This window comes from Siphateles boraxobius, unplaced genomic scaffold (genome assembly GCF_051911475.1).
Source record: "Siphateles boraxobius isolate OS27281-9 unplaced genomic scaffold, OSU_SipBor_1 3, whole genome shotgun sequence".
Taxonomy (NCBI): Eukaryota; Metazoa; Chordata; class Actinopteri; order Cypriniformes; family Leuciscidae; genus Siphateles; species Siphateles boraxobius.
Window position 1 is genome coordinate 6,043,142 of NW_027508919.1, and position 21,271 is coordinate 6,064,412.

The 21,271-nt window shown below is 38.4% G+C and overlaps 2 protein-coding genes across 8 annotated transcripts in view; one reads left to right on the forward strand and one right to left on the reverse strand.

Moving 5' to 3' along the window:
- Positions 1-14,542, forward strand: part of unc5a (unc-5 netrin receptor A) — a 210,298-nt gene extending 195,756 nt beyond the window's left edge. For all 4 annotated transcript variants that reach the window (XM_077247567.1, XM_077247568.1, XM_077247569.1 and 1 more), the window contains 4 exons: positions 4,922-5,071; positions 8,157-8,321; positions 9,486-9,664; positions 11,403-14,542. In XM_077247567.1, the coding sequence (XP_077103682.1) occupies positions 4,922-5,071; positions 8,157-8,321; positions 9,486-9,664; positions 11,403-11,568 (660 nt within the window). In that variant the 3' untranslated portion in view covers positions 11,569-14,542. The remainder of the gene's footprint in view (positions 1-4,921; positions 5,072-8,156; positions 8,322-9,485; positions 9,665-11,402) is intronic.
- A 130-nt stretch (positions 14,543-14,672) lies between these two features.
- pdlim7 (PDZ and LIM domain 7) overlaps positions 14,673-21,271 on the reverse strand; it is a 44,973-nt gene continuing 38,374 nt past the window's right edge. For all 4 annotated transcript variants that reach the window (XM_077247571.1, XM_077247573.1, XM_077247575.1 and 1 more), the window contains exons 9-11: positions 20,488-20,608; positions 18,051-18,166; positions 14,673-16,487 (exon numbers count right to left, since the gene is read on the reverse strand). In XM_077247571.1, the coding sequence (XP_077103686.1) occupies positions 16,401-16,487; positions 18,051-18,166; positions 20,488-20,608 (324 nt within the window). In that variant the 3' untranslated portion in view covers positions 14,673-16,400. The remainder of the gene's footprint in view (positions 16,488-18,050; positions 18,167-20,487; positions 20,609-21,271) is intronic.

A 21,271-nucleotide genomic window follows, 5' to 3' on the forward strand; every position in this document is an offset into this window, starting at 1 on the left:
TTCCTCCACTGCTGGCTTTACTGTAGCTGGACATGTCATAGCAACCTTCCTAAAGCTATACTACAGGACCTGTTGGAGACACTTCCTTTAATGTGGTTAGTTATTGACCTCCAATTGTTGGTCTGAGCAACAAACCACTACACCACTGCTCTGACCCTTTCATCCTTAATGTGATCTCACCATAGCACTTGACCTTTCAACAAATCACGATTGGCAGTGTATGCAACCACTGCAGAAAGAGCATAAAGATCCAGATTATAGCATCAACATGTTCCGGAGCAAGTTTGAAGCACCAGCAGGGGAACGTTTTGGGCTCACTGGTTTATCTGGCTTGTCACCAGGCAGTGGATTGTAAAATATCCTCTCGTTTCAGAGATGGATGAGCGATGACCTTTGGTGCCTCTTTCCAAATGTTGTTCACATTTAATCAAGACCTGTGTGATATTCTCTTCTCCCTCCAGACCTATCAGACAAGTAGCCAAATGTCTGAGGAGCCACGTCTGGTGTTTTCTATCTGCTGACTGGGCTAGAAACAAATAGAGAGGGGGGAGAGGGGGTGCGTTCTCATCTTTGACCTTTAGTCAACGTCTGAGCATAATTTGCACATATGTGCTTGCGTTCATGCTACAGGGGAGAAACCAAAAATGGTGCACGGCTTTGATCACTGACAGAACATTTAACAAGACAGTTGGCATAATTTCTTGACAATGCGAGAGGAGACGACGAAAGAAAGCTTCTGTTTTACTTACTGTTGCTCTGAATTTCCAAATTCATTTCTCTGGCATGCTTGTTTGGAAAGCAGCTCGCACATCGCTCGCATTTTTTGTTTTTAATCAGAGAGAGGAGGCAAGGGAGGAAATGTTTGAGGTGTTGGGTGGGAGAGAGAGAAAAAGAGAAAAATAACCTCATCACCAGCTGGAGAAAACTCACAGACATATGTCTGGATGATTTACATCTGTGAAATGTTTGCCTCCATCATTCAGATCTCTGTTCTGACTTTTCTGACTTGCTCATCGACTCAGAAAGTGCAAGGTCTGTTTTCTCATGGCTGAGAAGTCGTGGAAAAGACACCAGGCGGAAATTAGTCAATGTCAGTCACTTTGTTAAGCTATCATATTTGTATGCGCTGTGAGACAGTTGAGATTAAAATGTTAAAGACTGAAAGAAATCTTCTTTTACAACGGATCTATAATGTCATTAAAATCAAAGCCTTTTTATTTAGTTCACTGATTTAAGATGTTGCGTAACAAACTTCTCAGTGGTTGTTAATTTATGGCGTGCTCATTTTAATTTTATACGGTATGATGGTTATTTCTTGTATCCTGTTACTGGCAAGCCAATGGGGACAAAATGGATAGACCACACTCTGCATGTTTAATATCTTTTTATTTTCATAGCCCTATGATAGATTTACTTGAAGGAATTTATTACTGTGCAGGGCAAGCGTCATTATTACTATTGCTATGTAACTTCTTTTTTAACTGCACATTCACCTTTGCAACAACACAAATCACCATAGCAAAAACTTTGCAACATTTTAGCAACAACCCAGAACAGTATAGCAACAGCAAATCATCCTAAAAAAAACATAGAGCAACGTCTTAGCAACTATCCAGAGCACACTAGAAAAAAAAAAAAATACAAATTGAACTTTTGACCACTGTGGTTCAATCTTCTGAGAGTTGCATTAAGTGATTTATCTTAATGGAAGTTTGGGTTACCGTGACCTTTGTAAACGCATTGCCCTTTTGCCTGAATTGCTTTTAAATGTTCTGTTTGTGTGTTTGGCGGAGGAGCGTTTGTAGCATGTGAGTTGTGGCTGAGCATCTAACCTCCTTCTGTCAAAGACGGCGAGGGGAGATAAAGTATATAAGAGTCTCTTGTATTCCCAAATGGAGTGCAGCACTAGTCCGTCAGAGCCCGGCTCAGCAAACCACAGGAGCTGTCCAGGCCTGCGAGAATGAAGAGTTTGTGGGCTCGTGAGGACTGTGGCCATGCTTCCCGTAATCCTGTTATCTGTCTCTCTAAAGCTTACCACTCTTCTGACCCGAAGACACCAGTGTTAAGCTGCCTCTGTCTCCTCTCCATTCCTTTTTTTGTATTATATAGCTCCCTCGCGCTCTATTTCACCCTCTCTTGCTCCGGCTCTCGGTTTTAAGAAAAGTCAGAGGGTGGTCTCCGTCCTACTTTTTTTTCCATCTAAAGTCACTCTCAAAAAAATATAGAGTCCTATAGTTCTGAAGTATTTTATATGGCTAAGTCCATCATCTTGTCTTCATCCATAAGAACTTCTCTTTGTCTCCCCATTGTTACCACTTTAAACGTCTCCGTACTAAAAACTACTATGGTGACCAGTTTCTGCAAAAAGGAATGTCCTGCACTTATTTATTTATTTGTTTGTTTGTATTTATTTTATTTTATTGAAGGGGAACATGTGGCATTTCTGGTTATCTATGGTGCCTCATGCAAGAAAATAAATCCATTAGTCAATTTAGTATCAACAAAACAATTTAGTAGTTATTTTTGTGTCTTTGTTTTGTTTGTTTTTTTTGTTTAAAAATAAATACATTTATTTATATTTTATTTGAAATCACATATTATGATTAAGTAAAAATAAATAAATAAATAAACAGTAATATATAAAAACTACAGTATATGTATGCGTGTACACTGAAAAAACATAAACGCAACACTTTTGTTTTTGCCCACATTTTTCATGAGCTTTTATAGATACAAAGATCTAAGACTTTTTCAATGTACACAAAAGGCCTATTTCTCTCAAATATTGTTCACAAATTTGTCTAAATCTGTGTTAGTTAGCCCTTCTCCTTTGCCAAGATAATCCATCCACCTCACATGTGTGGCATATCAAGATGCTGATTAGACAGCATGATTATTGCACAGGTGTGCCTTAGGCTGGCCACAATAAAAAGCCACAATATATTATTATTATTATTACCTCTTATTTTAATGACTTTTTTGTTACCACTTTTTTACTTCCGTACAAATACAAGATCTATGATATATTGTTTTGTATTGTTTCTAAGTTACGTTTTATAAGAGTCTGCATAACTTCTGTGCGGTCTATACCATCAAGTGCTTTTTGCAGTAAAGGAAAGGAAATTTCTTTATTGTTTTAATGAAATTCTGTGACAATTTATTAACAAGACAATGGGGTGTAAACAATGCCAGTATTCCCTCAGCCTGAGACATATGTTGAAAGCAAACACACAAATGGCAAGCTCAGTTCTTGGCTGGGATGCAGCAGCGGCGGGCCAAGACTGACATGTTTCTGCTCATCATTTTGAGCTGGCCTTGTTAATATACGTAGGGTGGACAGGCTGGACTGTGTCTGCATTGGTATGCATGCTCTTAGTTCTTCATAATGGGATAATTGGCAAGCTCTTCGGTGTCTCCCAGTACTAGGCAGCTAGATGTGCTGATAGGTCAGAATCAGGATCAAAGTCTGCAAGTGGCAAAATGCTAATTTCTACCCAAAGATTGATTGTGTTTAAGACAAGAACATATACAATTAGTTGCTTGTAGTCTAAATAAAGTGTCTTTTGTCGTGAAGGAAAGATTATATTCCTCTTCAGATTCTAGTGCACTTAGGGCCATTGACTGACGTACGACCTAATGGAATGAGATAAACATTGACCTCTAACCTTTTCGGTTACAATTCACCTTTGTGGCTTTGCCGATTAACCATGAAAGATGGCACACGTCTCTATCTTTACTGTGCATATAGAGATAGACTGTAGCTTAACTTTCTGGCTCTAATAATAAAAATGGTTTAAACTACTTTCATTGTCTCCCATGAAACCACTTGTGGTCTGTAAAAAGATAAAATGGGGTTTTGCACTGGGACAGGAGATAAAGATTGTGTCTAGAATTTTTAGTTTTAGCTTTTTTGTAATTTTTTATTGTGAACAGTCAAAATGGATGGATGGATTGATGGCTAGATAGATAGAGAAACTTTTGAACCTGTAGTTAAGCAGATAATATGGTACTTGTACAGGAAGTATTGCAAATGAATAATCAACAGATTCTATACCATTTTAATTGAAACGGGGCCTGCCAATACTTGGTAAAGAGTGCAGAAAATTGAATCGTTCATGTGCAGATAAAAATCACTGAGATTCTCCATCTTAATTAGAAGCGCTCTCAAACACAATTCATGTGCATCCACATTCACACAGAAAATATTCAAACATATGGTAATTACCGCACCCCCAATCTCTCTCCTTCATTTGTTGTCTGTTCGTTCAAGTACCTTTCTTTTATAGACACCGCAGCTCGCTTCTCAGGAACACTTCACCTGTTTCGTTTTCCTTTAGTCCTTACATTTGTGCTGTTGTTTTGTTAGCAAGTTTGAGTGTTATGAAAGATTGCTATCCTGATTGGGAAGGTCTGCCAGTCCTCTAACCTCGGCGTCCAATTCATCATATTGTTTGAGCTGTAGTTCCTTTGTGCAAGCAGAGGTCTTTGATGGGAGTCTTTCGGCTTTCAGAGACCTCTGCTCTGCGCACTACTTTACCACGAGAGATGTGCCCTGAAAAAGAATTGATAGATCAGCCAGGATGTTCGTGGATATTATTACCTAATTCCAGATGGCTGTTCTGATGGCAACAAATGGCCTTGCCGTACAAACCCCACTGAGACGAAAACATTAGACGTGCGAGTACAAATTTCTCCTGGCACAGCCGCAGAAATGAAATTAAGCGAATCTTTGATGCACGAACAATGAGCGCTTGACGAATAGCTCAGCCCAGACCTTCATTACTGCAGCACCCTTGGATTTGTAGTGCATTTGCCAGAGTTGCCTTGACCTTGCCGTGACATTAAAGGAGCGTCGGGGGAAAGTAACGGGGTTATGAGGGCCGTAGCCTGACCGACTGTGCTGTGCCGTGTTGCTCCACAGGAGGTGATGCAGATGGAAAGACAGCTGGGAGGTCGACTGATTGACGAGCCTCACGTCCTGCTCTTCAAAGACAGCTACCACAACCTCCGCCTCTCAATTCACGACATGCCACAGGCGCACTGGAGGAGCAAACTACTCGCCGGCTATCAGGTGGGTTTCTATACAACACATTCTCTCTTGCAGCGCTTCTTGAAATACAGGGATGGTTCATTCAAACATGAAAAATCTGTTATCAATTCTCACTCAAAGACTTTGGTAAATCTTCAAAATACAAATAAAGATATTTTTAATTAAACCTGATAGGTTTCTGTCTGTCCATTTGAAAGTACAGGTACAATCAAAACTGAGAATTAAAAGGTCCTGTTAACACCTGGTATTAAGATGCATTTTTGTTGATCGGATCACAAGTGGGCGATGCTAAATACAGGTGTAAATGGGGTCTAAAACCTTTTGAGCTTGTCTACTTTCGGATTGCTTTCATAGTGTAGATGCTCATCTGGTCAAATGTGTCCGAACAGCCTTAAAAAACCGCCTACTCTCTCCGCCTACTGACTTAATGCATAAACATTATTGGAAGCGCTCTAGCTGGACAGGATTTAATCTTTGTCGGCTGAAGACCCAAATTTAAAGGAAAAAAACGTACCAAGCACAATGTTCTCCTGCCATTCCTGATTTCTAAGACGCACTCGCGCCGTTTGGCAAAAGCTGCTGCTCTGTATGTTTTTCCCTCATCTCCAGTCACGTTCATATGTAAATTGCACAAGCTTATTTCGTCCATTAGATCAAAAGAATTGAAAAAGCCCATACATTTACCTGCCCATAGACCCTCCCTTGAAGAAATCAGGAAAGAAGGTCGAAGGTGGATAAAAGAGATGGAGTAAAACACCAGATGTAAACAGGAATGTGTTTCCCTCGTCTACTTGTGATCTTATCGGCCAAAACGCATCTTAAGATCAGGTGTACCTGGACTTTTAGTGGAGGGACAGAATCCTTTCAGGTTTCCTTACAAAATATTTTCATTTGTGTTTTGAAGATCTTATGGGTTTTGAACAACATGAGGGTGAGTAAATGATGACAGAATTTTCATTTTTGAGAAAACTCTCCCTTAAATGGTGTTTGATGGGGAGAGTGTATTTATTGCCATCGCTCCTACTTGGGGTTAGTGGTTTTTCAAAACCCATAATGGCAAATAAATTGCATACATATTTAAGAATCATTCATTCCTAGCATTCCTATTCCTAGCAACTTGCTAACATCCATGCAGAACCCTAAAGAAGCCACGTAGAAACCACCCAAATTGTTCTGGCATTATGACATGATTATGGCATTATTTGCATGAACAAAGTAGCTGCAAAACTCTTCTTTTTGCATTTTTCCCTCTATTTTTATTCGTTTGCATCTGTAACATGTACTGCAAGTGTTCTGTTTGTTTTTTCGTTCTCTGTTGTCAAAGTTTCTTAAAACTTAATTGAATGAGTTAGAGTTAGCTAGCAAAGTTATTTTTCTTAGGGGCAAATTTTAAGGACATGTGTGCTCTGTGGCCGCTCTGAGCTTTCTAACGGGGTGTGTGATCTGGTATGTCCTCCGGATTGCTGTAATTGGAAATTTCTTTGGTTTCGCCTCATTAGAGTATTTCTGAACGTGCGGCGATGCTAAAGAAGCCCATTATAGGGTGAACTGGCGAGCAGGGACCCTAGAACGTCTGCTCTTAATAACATGCACGGCCTTGGCTAAGAGTTAACGGCTTCCTGGGTAAAGAAGGATTGAGAGCAGTGCAGTTTTCTCATGTCTTCCTCAACATTCTGCCCATCTCAGGACTCTTTCCCAGTGGAGGAAATTAAATAAAGACCAATATGTAAATGCTCAAGGCTGCAGCACCTGATTTTTCTCGTGTTTCCCTTCCTGGGTCCATGTATGCATGGGCCTCGGAGGAGCGTCTCTGGATTCTGGAGCAATCTTGGCGTAAAAAGCTCCTCAGAGGATTTAAAGATGCCAGCTAACAGTGTTAAAGCACAAATGTGCATAGAGGAAACATTTTCTCACCTGAACATCCCCTATTTTTTATATAAGTGTTTTGGTCGGCTTGGTTTCCCCACAGACTTTTCAGTCTGTTTAACAGCTCCCCCATTAGAATAAACTGAGGTACTGCATATTCTCTGATAACACTGGCTTTTATTGATTTGCTGTTTGATTGGTTCATGATTGATGTGCAGTCTTAAATAGCATGTGCTTATCTTTGTTTTTGTGTCACTCTGCACAATTAATAAGACAATATGAGACGAGAGTGTATTATAAAGCTAAATATTTAGTTAAATCAGACTGATGCTCTGAACGTGTTTTATTTGACAGGCAATGTATTGTTTTAATACATGTTCTTATTTTATTTGACTGTGTATATGCAGGCATATCTGTTCTATCTACTGAATTGTGCTCATTCATAAATTAAATCCAAATCCCCTGCTGTGAACAATTCACTTTTAAGGATGTTGTCAGAGACAAAGAAACTATTTTTTCTGCTCGGTTTGAAAATATCGACTACAATAGATTTAGAAAAGCTTCATAGACTCGCACCGGCAGCCACTGCATCATAAATCACCAGGTGTTTTTTTTCTTTTGTCTTCTTTTACTGACCGTCAAATTCAGCTGGATCTATTGTTTGCGAGTGCAGAACTTTTAATGAAACGGAAGCTGTGCATTATCTACCGAGTGACAGAATTGTTCTTGTAAGTTTAATTATGTCAGATGCAAAGGTTGCCAAAATCAGGCAACTTTTGCATACCTCATGTTGCGAAAATCTAATGGTATCTTACTACGGCACTGAAATGAAGCATTGCATAATAAGCTATTCATTTTAATTTCATAATTTAAAGCTCTATAAATGTGGATTTTATATCGTCTCTGTTTATTTTGGGGAGAAATTCTGTGGGAAAAAATAGCTACCAAAAAAAAATATATATATATAAATATATGAAACAACAAAAATTCCCAGGCGTGGTTAGACATAAAAAGCCTTTAATATACTGTGCTAAAACATTAAAAGTGTTGGTCAACGCGTTTTGGCTTGACAGCAGCGATGCACGTGCATGCCAATTTTGAAAAGAGAGAGAGTACACTAAAACACACATTTTTAAACATAATTTGAGCTAAATAATCAAAATTGATGATACCATTATTTTTAGATTTTTTTATTTTTTTATTTTGACCAATATTATTTTTTTTTCTTTTTTTTCTTTAGGAGATCCCATTCTACCACATCTGGAGCGGGTCTCAGCGGACCCTGCACTGCAGCTTCACACTGGAGAGACAGAGCCTGAGCACCTGTGATCTCACCTGCACGCTGTGTGTGTGGCAGGTCGAAGGAGAGGGGCAGAGCTTCACACTGGACTTCAACATCTCTAAGGTGACTGGTAATACTACAGTCTGTACTGGTATATCGTACACTATAAAGCTGCTATATGAGATGTATTGCGTCTTTGAATGTAGTTTGAAAATGAGAAGTGTATTTTTGAATTTATATTAATTGGCGCTGTATTATGTGCACACCAACAATTCTTTTTGATCATTCTCCAAAATCTAGCTCAACTACCGTAGTGGCCAAAAGTGAATTCCAGCCTAGAAAAATTCACCCTTTATACAAATATTATTAAAAATTTGTTCAAGATATTTGTAAAACTTTGTTAGCATTTTGTATAGCTCTGCTTGGAGTTCTTGTTTGTGATAATGCAAGGAAACGGGCCACATTACGTGGACATAATTTTTGGCCAGGCTGTCAAACATAGAAATGCCAATATGAGAGAACAAACGAAATATTAATAACTATGTCGTAGTCAATGTTGATTTTCCTATGAGCTTTTTGTATGCATTTTTTTGCATAGGAAAATAAAAACCTGTATCTGTAGTTTTTGCCTTTTTTTTTTTTTTTTTTTTTTTTGCAAAAAGAATTTGTCAAATAAAAACCGTATCCAAGTTTAATGTTTTGTTATTCCCTCATATTTAAAATATATATATGGTTTTAATGGTTTATTCAAACTTTTGGCCACTACTGTAGTTTGGATTTAGAATTGAATTGAATAGAAATTAAATAAACTGTACTGTGGCCTGCACATGCCTAAGATTATTGAATTCTAATTAGAATGTGTAATATAATGTGAACTGAATTGAACTGAGTAACACTTTATTTTGATTCTCCCCACATATTCTGTTGACTATAAGTAGCGTTGCACCTAAATGTCAACTAACTCTCAGTATTACAACTTATTCTACTTTCCCGAACCCTAACATTCTGCTAATACTCTAATTGTTAGTTGACATGTAGGTGCAACCTAACCTTTAGTCAACAGAATGTATAAAGAGGAACATCAAAATAAAGTGTAATCTTGATTTGTAGTCTACACACATGCATATTTGAACCATTTCTCAAACACCTTTAAAATCCTTTCAGTTCAATTTAACTGTCTGATTTTATTAAACGATTCTCCTGCAAAAGGTACCATAGATCTTCAGATAAAAATCCCTGTACACTTAGAATGAGTAACACATGAGGTTGAACTGTTCTTGACTCCAGGACATCAGACCACTGGACTCTGATTTCCTGTTAATGGACAACTGCACCCCTGCCCTGGCTGGTCCGAGCGCATTCCAAATCCCTTACCTCATCCGACAGAAGATCTGCAGCAGTCTGGACACTCCCTGTCCCAACGGAGCAGACTGGAGACTACTGGCCCAGAGACTGAAGCTTGACAGGTACATGTAGGATCTCTCAGCATCTCTGAGATCGGGAATGGATCCTGTTTAACAAAATCTGAGGATTCTGGTCATGGAAACTGATATAGCAGATTGTCTCGGTGCGGTTCTTTTCTGCATGTTAAACACAGACTTCCACAGGAAATTGCAAGGCAGTGATTTAATTACTGTCCCATTGAACTTCCTCCAGGTAATGGAACATAATGGGCAGACTTCATTTGTCCAATAATGTTTACTTGCTCCAATTAATTACAATTTGAAGTGTTGTGGTGTGTGTTTAATTAGCACACTAGCCTAAAATGATCAATTTTCATTTACTTAGTTAAGGAAAAGCGCAGAATCCACGCAGGTGGAAACGTTCCCAATGTTGTTGTTTTTTTTACTCAAGACACTGTCCTCAGAAAATGTTTGAGGACTTGAAAGCAGCACTACTAGTGAATACAACCCCCCGACTGTAAAGCTTTTCTCGCTGACAACAGAGCACATACAGAAAACAACACTTAAAGCCCCAGGCATTTGAGGTCCAGAAAAAGGCCGTTAGATCGAACAACCCACTTCAGCTTCCTTCGGGAGATGCATCTCGCAACATCTAATACGCTGCAAAAAGGGGTTGCTTTGTTCTTATTGATTAGCCTTGATCCGAAAGGTTCAGCCTGGTCAATGGAAAAGGTCACATGCGACCTGGGTTTTACCCTTTTAGAGGACTGAGACCCACAGAAGATAATTCATCAAATGAAAATGCAGGGCAGCTTTAGTTCAGGAGTTAACAAAGCATGTGTTCCGATGACCTGAGCATTCGCTCATTGGTTTAGTATATTGGAATGGAGAAGAGGAGGAAAATATTGTTTTATATTCCTCTGTGGAATAACTATGTCCAGCTTATGTGTCTCCCTGGACCAGTGCACATAGATTTTCTACTCTCGCTTGGAGAATGGAGTGACAGTGAGGTTGATATATTAGTTTACAATGCAAGAGAAGCTTTTTATGTTATTTCTGGGAATAATAACTTATGACTCCCTGAAATCCTGATTAGCTTTTTACAATGAAACATAAACAATGAATTTTGAAGCAAATTCATTGCATTTCTAATTTAGTTTCTATTATATCTGGTTACAAAGCAAAAACAGAAGGCCAGCCGATTGAATCGTACCAAGAATTGTCCAGGTCATATTATTGTGTGTGTGTGTGTGTGTGTGTGTGTGTGTGTGTGTGTGTGTGTGTGTGTGTGTGTGTGTGTGTGTGTGTGTGTGTGTGTGTGTGTGTGTGTGTGTGTGTGTGTGTGTGTGTGTGAGAGAGAGAGAGACAGAGAGAGTTTGTGTGTGTGAGTGCGATGAGAAAACCCCTTCATAAATCATTCTAAGTGATGTTTTTTGAAAATGTTAAAGTGCAGAAAGTTTTCTGTGAAGGGTAGGTTTGAATAAAGTTAACGTTCAGCCAAATGTTTCAATTAATATGTATAAAGGAAAATTAAATATAAAAAAGGGGCAAGTCTTACAAGTCGCTTTGGATAAAAGTGTCAGCTAAATGCTTAAATGTAATGCAATGTTAGACTCTGTATATCAATAATGATTATTTGAATAGTTTTACAATATAATAATCTTAAAGTATATAAACATAATATCATGCACATGGAAGTGGAAAATATACAGCAACCCGTTTTATACAACACCTATCGCTCTGTCTATCCACACTTCAGTAAGATTCTGACAATTTCCTTTCCTCTGTTTTCCCTCCCCAGACACATGAGTTTCTTAGCGTCCAAAGCGAGCCCCACATCAGTGATTCTGGACTTATGGGAGACCCAGCACTTCCACAGTGGAAATCTCAATCAGCTCGCCGCTGTGATGGCTGAGATTGGCAAGCAGGAGGCCATGATATTCCTGGTGTCAGACGGGGAGTGCTGACACATTAAAACTGGAGCAGAGCAGCCGTCTCTGAGTGATGGGGTGGGGGGGAAGGACGCGACCCTCTGCCCGCCCCACCAGAGATGAGAAACAAATCAAAGAACAGGGTTTACCCAACTATATGAGGCCACTTCCCCAGTGAATAGGGAATAAAATGAAAAAAATAAATAAAAATAAAAAAACCAAGACCAGGCTCCGGAGGAACCTGGCAGGGCTTTTTAGATGTACTGTGACTGAGACAAATGCCCCTTTCTCAGAACAAAAATCCATTTGTTTTGAAAATAATGGTGTATAGAAACTCCCAGATTCTATGATTCTGGTCCTGCCCTCAATCACTGACCAATATGTAGCCTACTTTCTAACCACACTTGCGTTAGGCACATTGATATATTAATATCAGACTGGGAACTAAAACGAATCGTTTTAAAAGATATCAAGTGGAAAATATAGACGAGGTGAATATTTTGCGGACTAATTCAGATTTGTGACATGCGTTTTGTAAATGTGTACCATTTAGCAATATGCAAGCACACATATCGAATACAATTTCCTTTGGCCGACTCGTTTCTTACCTCACAAAGCATTTAAAAATTGAGCGTTTGCTAAATTTCAGGTCAAAAACATTAACGAAGCGAAACGTTTTTGGTAAGAGCCATCACTTGTTCCTCTGCCCGTGTGCACTTAACATGTCTGTTCGACTTCATGAAGCCATAAAGTCCAAAATTCACCTCAATGAAACGATATATGTTCCGATCCGGGTGGATAATCCGTAAATAAGCACAGGATTCTGTGGATGTTTAGCTGCTGAAGAAAACACATCTGGGATGGGTGATCAGGGACCTCAAACGTTCATCACGGTTTTGCAAAACTTCACGTTTGTTGTTTTCAACAGACTTTTGAGATCAGATCTTCTGCAAATCATTTTTCATGTCAACGAAACCCCTTTCAAGTCTAGAATGATGGAATCTTTTGAATATATATTCTTCGTTTATAAAGGAGGAAGAACAAAAGTTCCCCGTTGAAAAGGTTTTCTTCTTTTATAAACAGAAAATGCAATACTACCAAATGTTTCATTGCTATTCTCCTTCATATTTAATGAGTCTATATGTTTCTCTGAAAGCCATTTTGGCTTCAGGGCAAATTCTTATTCGTAGGAGAAAGAATATTTTCATCAACCCCTAAAAAGCAAATGTTCCATCCAAGAAAACTTCAACGACATTCAGCAGCTTTCGTGCTTTTCTAAATTCCTGTAGAACGGCAACACGTCTCAGCCCCGCGTTTGGCGCAATGAATGTGCATTAGGCTACACAGTTTGAAGATTGTCCGATTATTATTTTTTTGAATGTGAGTATTTCATTCCAAATGAAGGAGGATTTGTGAGAAACTGTGGATCACAAATTGTCCGCTTTCATCTTGAGAAGTAATGACGGCCACGTCTGAAGAGATGATTGGAGGAGCCCGGCACATTCTCTCCACAGCAAGGCCTGTTTCACTCAGCTAACAGAGAACTCAAGTTAAATGCCATATTGTGCACATTATGGGGTTTTCTTTCATGTTTTTTGTACCTTATGTTTCCTTAAGGTTTCCCTTGGTGTTTTTCGTTAAGCAATTAACCAGTCAGCTATTTCTCTTTTTTTTTTTATTTTTATTTTTTAAATCTATGAAAGTCTTGTAGATAAGTACTTTTCATGAGACGCATCTCTGCCAACCAAAGTGTATGAGCCATCTGGAGCATTTCTTTCATATCTATGCCGATCTTGTTTTTTTGTTTTTATTGAGTACAAGTAACATGCCTATATTCAACACTCTTATCTATTTTCTTTCAAGATCTCATGCTAACTTTTCATTTTGAGCATTTCACTGGTAAAACAATTTAAATACTTAATACAGCACTTTGTAAAGTAATTGTAAATGATATTTTAATAACAAGCCAAAAAAGACAAGACAACTGACGTAACATTTGTCAAAGTATAACCTGTGAAGTGTTTGCCTACTGTTCATTGGTTATATAGCACTGAGTTCATTCTTTCTGCAGTGTTTGAGGTTTAGACTGTTTTCGCCATAAGTTTGTTCACCGCCGTTTTGTTTCGTCCTGAGGCTGTTGGTTTATGGGTAATCAATTCTTAGATTCCTACGAAATCTCATCTCTACGTCATGAGAAAACAGATGTACCGGTAAATTATACTTCTGTCAGAGTATTTAGACAAGGATTTGGTGTAAAAATGGTCAGATTCCTAACACTCAGGTTTATAAACAGTTCAGTTGAAACGGACATGATGCGCATTTCTAAACGTTCTTTACAGAGTGCGCAACAAAATGAGTTTCTCATTGATGTCGATACTTCTCACTGACATAAATCATTCCAGCAGTCTGTCGTTCTGAGCTCACAAAGCAGAAGTCAGCTACTAACACTGAATAAAGCAGATGCCGTGATATTCACTAAACGAACCACCGAATTCTTTTCATGACTGTACATTTTGTCAGCCTCATTCATAGCTTTTTCTGTGTATATGAATGTGTGAGTGTGCTATTTCTTTCCACTGAGTTTCTTTTTGAACTGAGAAACGTAGAATTGTGTACCTGTGAATGTTCTTCAATTCGATTTCTTAATTCAATGTTCCTTGCCTTTCTGCAAGTCAGAATGCTGTATTTATTACATGCCACAGCGCTTATGCAATTGTACAATTATTTTCTATTATTATTCCTTTTTTTTTGTAAAGGTTCTTTTCATTTTTCTTGTCGATGTAAATTGTCGTCGATGATTTTGTGGTAATAGGATGCCCTCTTCTGCAGAAGGTTTCCTGTACTTTTTGGACAATGATATGGATTTGTGGGTAGAATTTTGGAAATTCGTTTCTAAGTGCTTTCAAGTATTTACTTGGCCTTATGTATATATCTCTCTATGAAATTTCAGAAAAGGTATGTATAGTAATTGAACCTAAAATGGATGTAAATAAATTATATATTGTTAAAAGTGGAGTCGGGTGATGTATGCTAGACACCCTCTTCAGTTTAACACTTATTCAATCCGTAGTCTTCAGAATTCAAATACATGCAGAAAAGCCAATGTCACTGCCATTCATATAAGTCAGCACACCGCAACATGACTGCAGGTGATTTATTGACTAAGTGTCTCCCAATTTCTTTATAAATGATTTGCACCATCTGACATATAAACCTCTGCACAGAATACAGCAGTTTGACACAATAGTTAAAGGCTGCAAAGCTATAAAAAAGCACTTGATAGTTGATAACACATTGTCAATACAATAAAAGTACAAAATTGAGCTGTTGCCTCAAATATATATAGCTTTCTAAGAGCAGGATATTGGAGGGTTGCATTTCTTCCGATTAGAGCGCAGGAGATCGCGATAAGGGAATGATGTTCTGGGAAGCGTCTCTAAAGAAGAGCCACTATGTTTGGATGTGTTACTGCCCAAATGGCATAAGATTATGCACAAAGCTTTAAATGGCACAGTGAGCAAACACTACAAGTGACTCAGATACCACAAAAAATTGCAGGATCCTTTTGCGCCAATGCAAACCATTTTTATGGCATCACAGGCCTTTCCTTAATTCAAACTACCTGTCTGATTAGAACAGATGAATGTAGCGTCTTTAGTATTGAAGACATGTAGAGACCATCGGTTGGGTCAGGATGGAACTCATGCAATCAGTGCTAATGTATTCCAGCGTGACTGCCAGGGGCATTTTATTCCTCTGTGGTTTGCCATTACCTTAAGTACCCTGGCACAGCAAATCAGGCAGAGCAAAAAAGTAGGCTGCACACTATCTAGAGGATTGAGGGCCCACTTTAAGATCCTGTCTGAGGAGATCACATGCTCAATGCTTTAGCCTACAAATTGGATTGTATAGAGACCGACTAGATTGCTTCACTCATTGCATGGTAAATGCTTTGTCGTTATTTGTGACGAGAGAGGATGGAACTTTGGGTGATAAATATACATCAGAGGGCAGAAGAGATGGGTGAATCTAAAAAAAAAACAAAAAAAAGGTCACGTTTGACACCAAAATCAAAAGAAATATAATTTTCAGTTAGTTTTTTTCCACTGAGACAATATTTTCATGATAATCATTCTCTTCATTTTTAAATGGTGATTTTCTTTTTTGCTGTATTGCATAAAAGGGAATACAAATACTATCATGATGTATAAATACTTTACATTTTTTTTATTTTATTGCATTACAGTAATTAGAAAGACAAGTAGGAAAAATGTGCTCAACTGTCATGGAAATTAAGTCATAAAAAAATGTTAAAATTCTAAACAAGTGGCTTAATTTTGATTATGCAATATAAAAAGGGGTGAAATATGACCGCAAAAAGTATTGAAATACTAAAACGAAACCAAATCTATCTAAAATGTGAAAGTAAAGTGAGCCGTGTAAGTAAGAATGTGTAATATCTTTGGATTTACAAAGCATCATGAATACTGCAGGTGTACGTTTGGAGGTGGAGGTGGATGAGGAGGGACATCCAAATGCCTTATCCATTCTGACATCTGGCATTGGTGGTTCTAACAGTTCGTTCATAAGCCGTTTTTCCAGTTGAATGACTGGCATCGTAACACAGCAAAGTCTGTCGGCTTACAAGCCACCGAAAAGTCAGATCCGTGCTTTGCTGAATGACACATTCTTAGTGAATGCTGATCGAAGCGGGCTGTAACAGCCGGTGAAAGCCAGCGGAGCTACTGTATCCATCACTGTCAGTCAGCCATATGTTACAGGCTTCAAGTAAAGTAGTTGGTCTTGTTTGGCATAGCTATAGACCCCCCCAGTCTCTGCTCCGACCCTCCTTGAAGAACAGCAGAGCCTCACAGCGGAGAGAAAGCGTGGCTTTTACACAGTGGCTTGTCCTTCTTCGAATAGAACGTCTTCCCCTCTAGATTGATTTGACAGATCTGAGGAGATGAAAAATTAGGATTAAACAGTGGAAATCAAACTCTTATTCAGTCATGGAGCTAATGCAAAGGGACAACAGGGCTATTCAATAGCTGCGATTCATACTTTGCTACTTGCTAGAAGCCAATAATATTAGGGGGCGAAATGTTTGAATTCTAGAGAGCATTTGGGTCAGTAAGATGTTTTTAAAGAAATAAACTCTTTCCCCGCCGGCTTTTATGAAAACAAGTTTCCAGTCACCGCCAGGATTTTTTTCATGTTTCATGGCCCACAGAATATTTTGTTGTATGAATATCTGAACATGCAATATGTCAAAAGAAAGGACAGAGCCTCTGCTTTTAAACAAACAAAACAAAAAACTTTTATTTTAGTTTCATGCATTGTTTTTTTAATCAACAATAGAATAGGGGTGTTTCGTTTGACAAAAAAGCGATTTTCCCAGCTTTTTTGTCAAAGACTACATCTGGATCGGATTCAGAACGATAATCAAAAAACCAAAGGGAGTAGATTGAGTCCATCAACACCAATAAACTGAAAGGTTACGTTTTCTAATACATTTATTTAATGCACGGATTTCCTCTGACGGTGCTGCCATCTGTGGGACACTATTAACACGTTAGCCAGGGTTCAAAGCCACACATGCAAGCCGCCGATGAAACGGTGGTACTCGCCAGTTGCCCGGTAACTTTATGAATTTTGACAATCCATGGTTATGAGAATTATATATGGCTTAGTGCAATCATGAAATCGCAATGGTTGTGATGTAATAATAATATAAATATACAGTCTGACGCGCTGCATGTTTCAGACTAAAGCACAGCACTGGGTTCATTTTCAGTTTTGATTCACAGTAAATGCTACTCTGCTAATTATAAGCGACTCAAACACACAGCACTTGCATTTGCGAACGCAACGTGCACCAACCATCTTCCCAAATTCGTAAAGAGAATCATAAATCTGTTGTTAAGGTCGTTAATGTCTCTCTGCAGTTTACCGCCAAAAATAAAAGCTCAATGGTTTAATGTTTGAAAGCTAATATTTTTATAAACAAAAACAATAATAGCAATTCTATTAATACTTTTATTATAACACATTGTATTAAAAGACACTATATTATTATTATATATTTTATTTTTTCATTTTACAGTACAATAGAATGTATTAATGCAATAGTAAGATATGTATTTATCAATTTAATAAAATAATAAATCTTTTTTGTCTTTAGTAGATCACGTGCCTGTAAACTTCTCACAAATTTTTGTTATTTATCGTGCTCTTGTGGGCAGCAATGAGGGACATAAATAAAAATGAATGAACAGATTCAATTCCTAAAAAAGCTAAATAAATAGCAAAGGCATCTCCAGTACTTCCATAAAAGAACAAAGTTTATGTCATTGTTTATCTGGAATATTTTAAAAGCTGTGAAACACTTAAACTTCATGCAAACACAGCCAAGTATGAATCGTCTGGGTTCACAGTGGCTATTTCTTGATAGTGTTGCGTGGTGAAGAAAGTTTCAGATGGAGTTTCAGGACAGGTCCCAATGCATCAAAATGACTTACGGCACAGACAAAGCAAGTGTCATGCCAGCTGTAGCCCAGCGCCTCAAGGAAACGGTCCCCTGCATCAATCTTGAAGTCACAGCCATGGCATTTGGTACCAAACATCTTTTCATAGTCTGCAGAGAAAAACAAACCAACCAAAAAGGGCCTATTAATCCAGCGAGGAAGAAATGCTTGGTCAGAAACAGAGAGAACAAGACAAGAAAGAAAGAAATGTCTTATCGAAAGGAAAAAGAAAAGGGATTACATTTTCTCAGGCCTCACATGCTCAGTGTGTGATAACAGACACTGGTCCAGATTCCCATTTCGATTGCCCCCGTTTTACCCATTACGGAAAAAACTTAAAAGTTGCAGGCTTTACGTCTCGTACGCAAGGTAAGTGGTTTAAAGCACAATCCTTTTAAGGTGCTGAGACTGCAGCTATTTTATCAACACTAGCTCTTTATTTCTGACAGAAGCAGCGGCCCACTTGCTGCTGACACAAGACCCAAACTCTTCAAAGCTGGAAAAGCACCGGAACTGCAATGCAAGCCTATTTACATCATAAAGACAGACACTCCCTTCAGATCGCTTAATGTCTGTTTATGTAAGATTAGGGGCCCAACAAATGTGACAATGTGATTACCAGCACTATATAAATGTAAATTAAACATGGAGGGTGGCTGAATTTAGCAGCTTTCCACCAGTCAGGAAACAAAATGAATGAACAAGCACAGCTTAGTTTTGAATTCAGAAGTGAAATTTGTCATGCTATTTAAACCGTGGTAATGTAAGTTCGAATCGGATCCTCAACATTCCCGGGCCCCTTCACCCACCTGTTACCTATGCTACTTCTCATGGTTCGGAAAAATAAAAGTGTCAAAAGCTCCAAAATAAAAGAACAGCCGCCACATAATCTCTAAACACTTAGAGCTGTGGCAAACATGTTTGAAATATACGTTTGATTCTAATTTCTCCTGCTCCTTCCAATAATGTCCTGTTTTAACTCTCACTAGTCATATAAATTAGGGACGTCCCGGTCAATTCTTTTTTTGTGCCCCTGATCCAATCCGAGTCTTTAGCGATACCTAGTCCTGATCCAATACTTGTGCTTGATGCACACTTCAATTACAAGGAAAATAGATTTAAAGTTATTAAAATCAATCCAATGCATAGAGGGACATACACAGAGTTTCTAAGGCGCAGGGGCTCAAATGTAAAAAAGGGGCATCTATCACTACAGAGTAAAAAAAGATTTACGTTAACACATAGATTTGCACTTCTTTTACTTTTAATGGCGGTTGCAAACCCAATTGAAGGTCCATTTTCTGCCACTTACTGCATGACAACTGAAATAAGAGGATCGGGCTAAGGATAGCTGAATCAACCAGTTAAAAATGCCTAATTGCCCCCGTTACTGATCCTTGAGATCAATTAGGACATGCCTAACATAAATAAGTGGGGAAAATGTGTTTTTTTTAGCACTGAACCTAAAGGCATAGGGATATGTCAGCTTTTATTACGTGTATTTCACAACGGAACTTACCGAACATCCAAAACAATGCTGTGTGCTGGGATAAACGCGCTTGTTGTATGTGCGTATTATGATGGCGTATGATGGAGCTGACAACTCGTGAAGAGCTTATTGTATAGGAGTCGAAACAGCAGCAGGAAACCCTCCGTCACACACACAAACAATCTGCTGCGAGGAGACGCGGTTCTCATGCCTGCACTAAACTGTGATGGGCAACATCACGACTATGATGAGGAAAAAACAGGTATTCCTGAGCATTCTGTCCTTTTTAAGGTCTTGTGACATGGTCCATGATGCATTTATATTTCATTCAAACCGCACCAGAGTTCGTTTGGAAGCGGACCGAAACATCTTTTCAGCGGTCGTTTGGACACACATTCAATTAACCACACTAAGAGTGCATTTGCATCAAAGTTCGTTTTAATCGAACCAAACAAGCAAAGTGTGAACACACCCTCAGTCATAATTCTCGCTAGTCCTATAAATGTGTGTCAGAACAAAAATTAAATAAAATAAAAAATCCTGATGCCTTGTTGCAGCATAAAAAGTTAATAAAAAGTGGATACTACAACACATGCTGACACTTTCAGCTGGTTGATCATGTGGTCAGCATGAGTTTGAATCTGTCTTGTGTCTTGTGATTCGAATAAACGAAAAAGCTTAAAAAAAAAAAACCTGAACTAACAGTATTAATGGTTTCATTGAGCAGCAAAGCACTTTCTACTAATTGCATATTTAAAGTAGATTCTCAAGCATAAAAGTTCTCAGCAAAGCTCCTAATCAATGTTCAGGGCCGGCATGGAGCAGATTTGAAGTCTGAAGTGAAGTGGCAGCATTTGAATGATTAAACACCGCAGGAGCCCGCGCTCGGCTCTCGGCAGGGGCTGTCGATAAGATGTGCGGCCGGGCGTGCGAGTCGCTCACCTCTCTCGCAGTAGGGCTCTCCCTCCTCCATGTAGAAGGCCTGGTTCCTGATGGGCATTTTGCAGGCGGCGCACAGGAAGCACTGTACGTGGTAGGTCATCTTCAGGGCGTGCATGATTTCCTGTGGAGAGGACAGGGGTGTGAGGGAGCTGCGCACGCCATCTATGAATTCACACTTACAAAATCATTCCACTCTCACTTTTAAACTCTCACACACACTTTACCTCACTGGCACTGCTCTTCATCATCAGCTTCATGCTATGCAATCAAAATAGCTTTTGTTTGTTTTTGAGGTCTGACATTGTCATAGTATTATATTGTCATATTATAACATTAACTTAGTTTTTTTTCTACAATTTGCATTGCATTTAATGCATTGCGTGATTAAATTCAAGTAACGCTTAATCATTTCTGTTGAGCCATTAATATTAAATAATGCTTAACAGATCAGTGAATATACATTTTTAGAAGAATATACGAATTTAATAAATTTGAAAACAGCTAAAGTCAACATGAAATGCTGTTTGCAGCTCATTTTTTAATGCTTGGAACAATGAATAAATAAAGATGTTCAGAAAGTAAATGGGGTAAAATGATGTTGACTTCTGACATGTTTAACTAATAGAATGTATATTACATAATGTAATGCTCTGTATATTACATATGTACTGTATATATTATATTATATACCATCGTTCAAAAGTTTGGGGTCTGTTAGATTTTATTTTGTGGAATTATTATATTGTTTTAAATGTCTTTTATGCTGCATTTTTTTGTTTGTTTA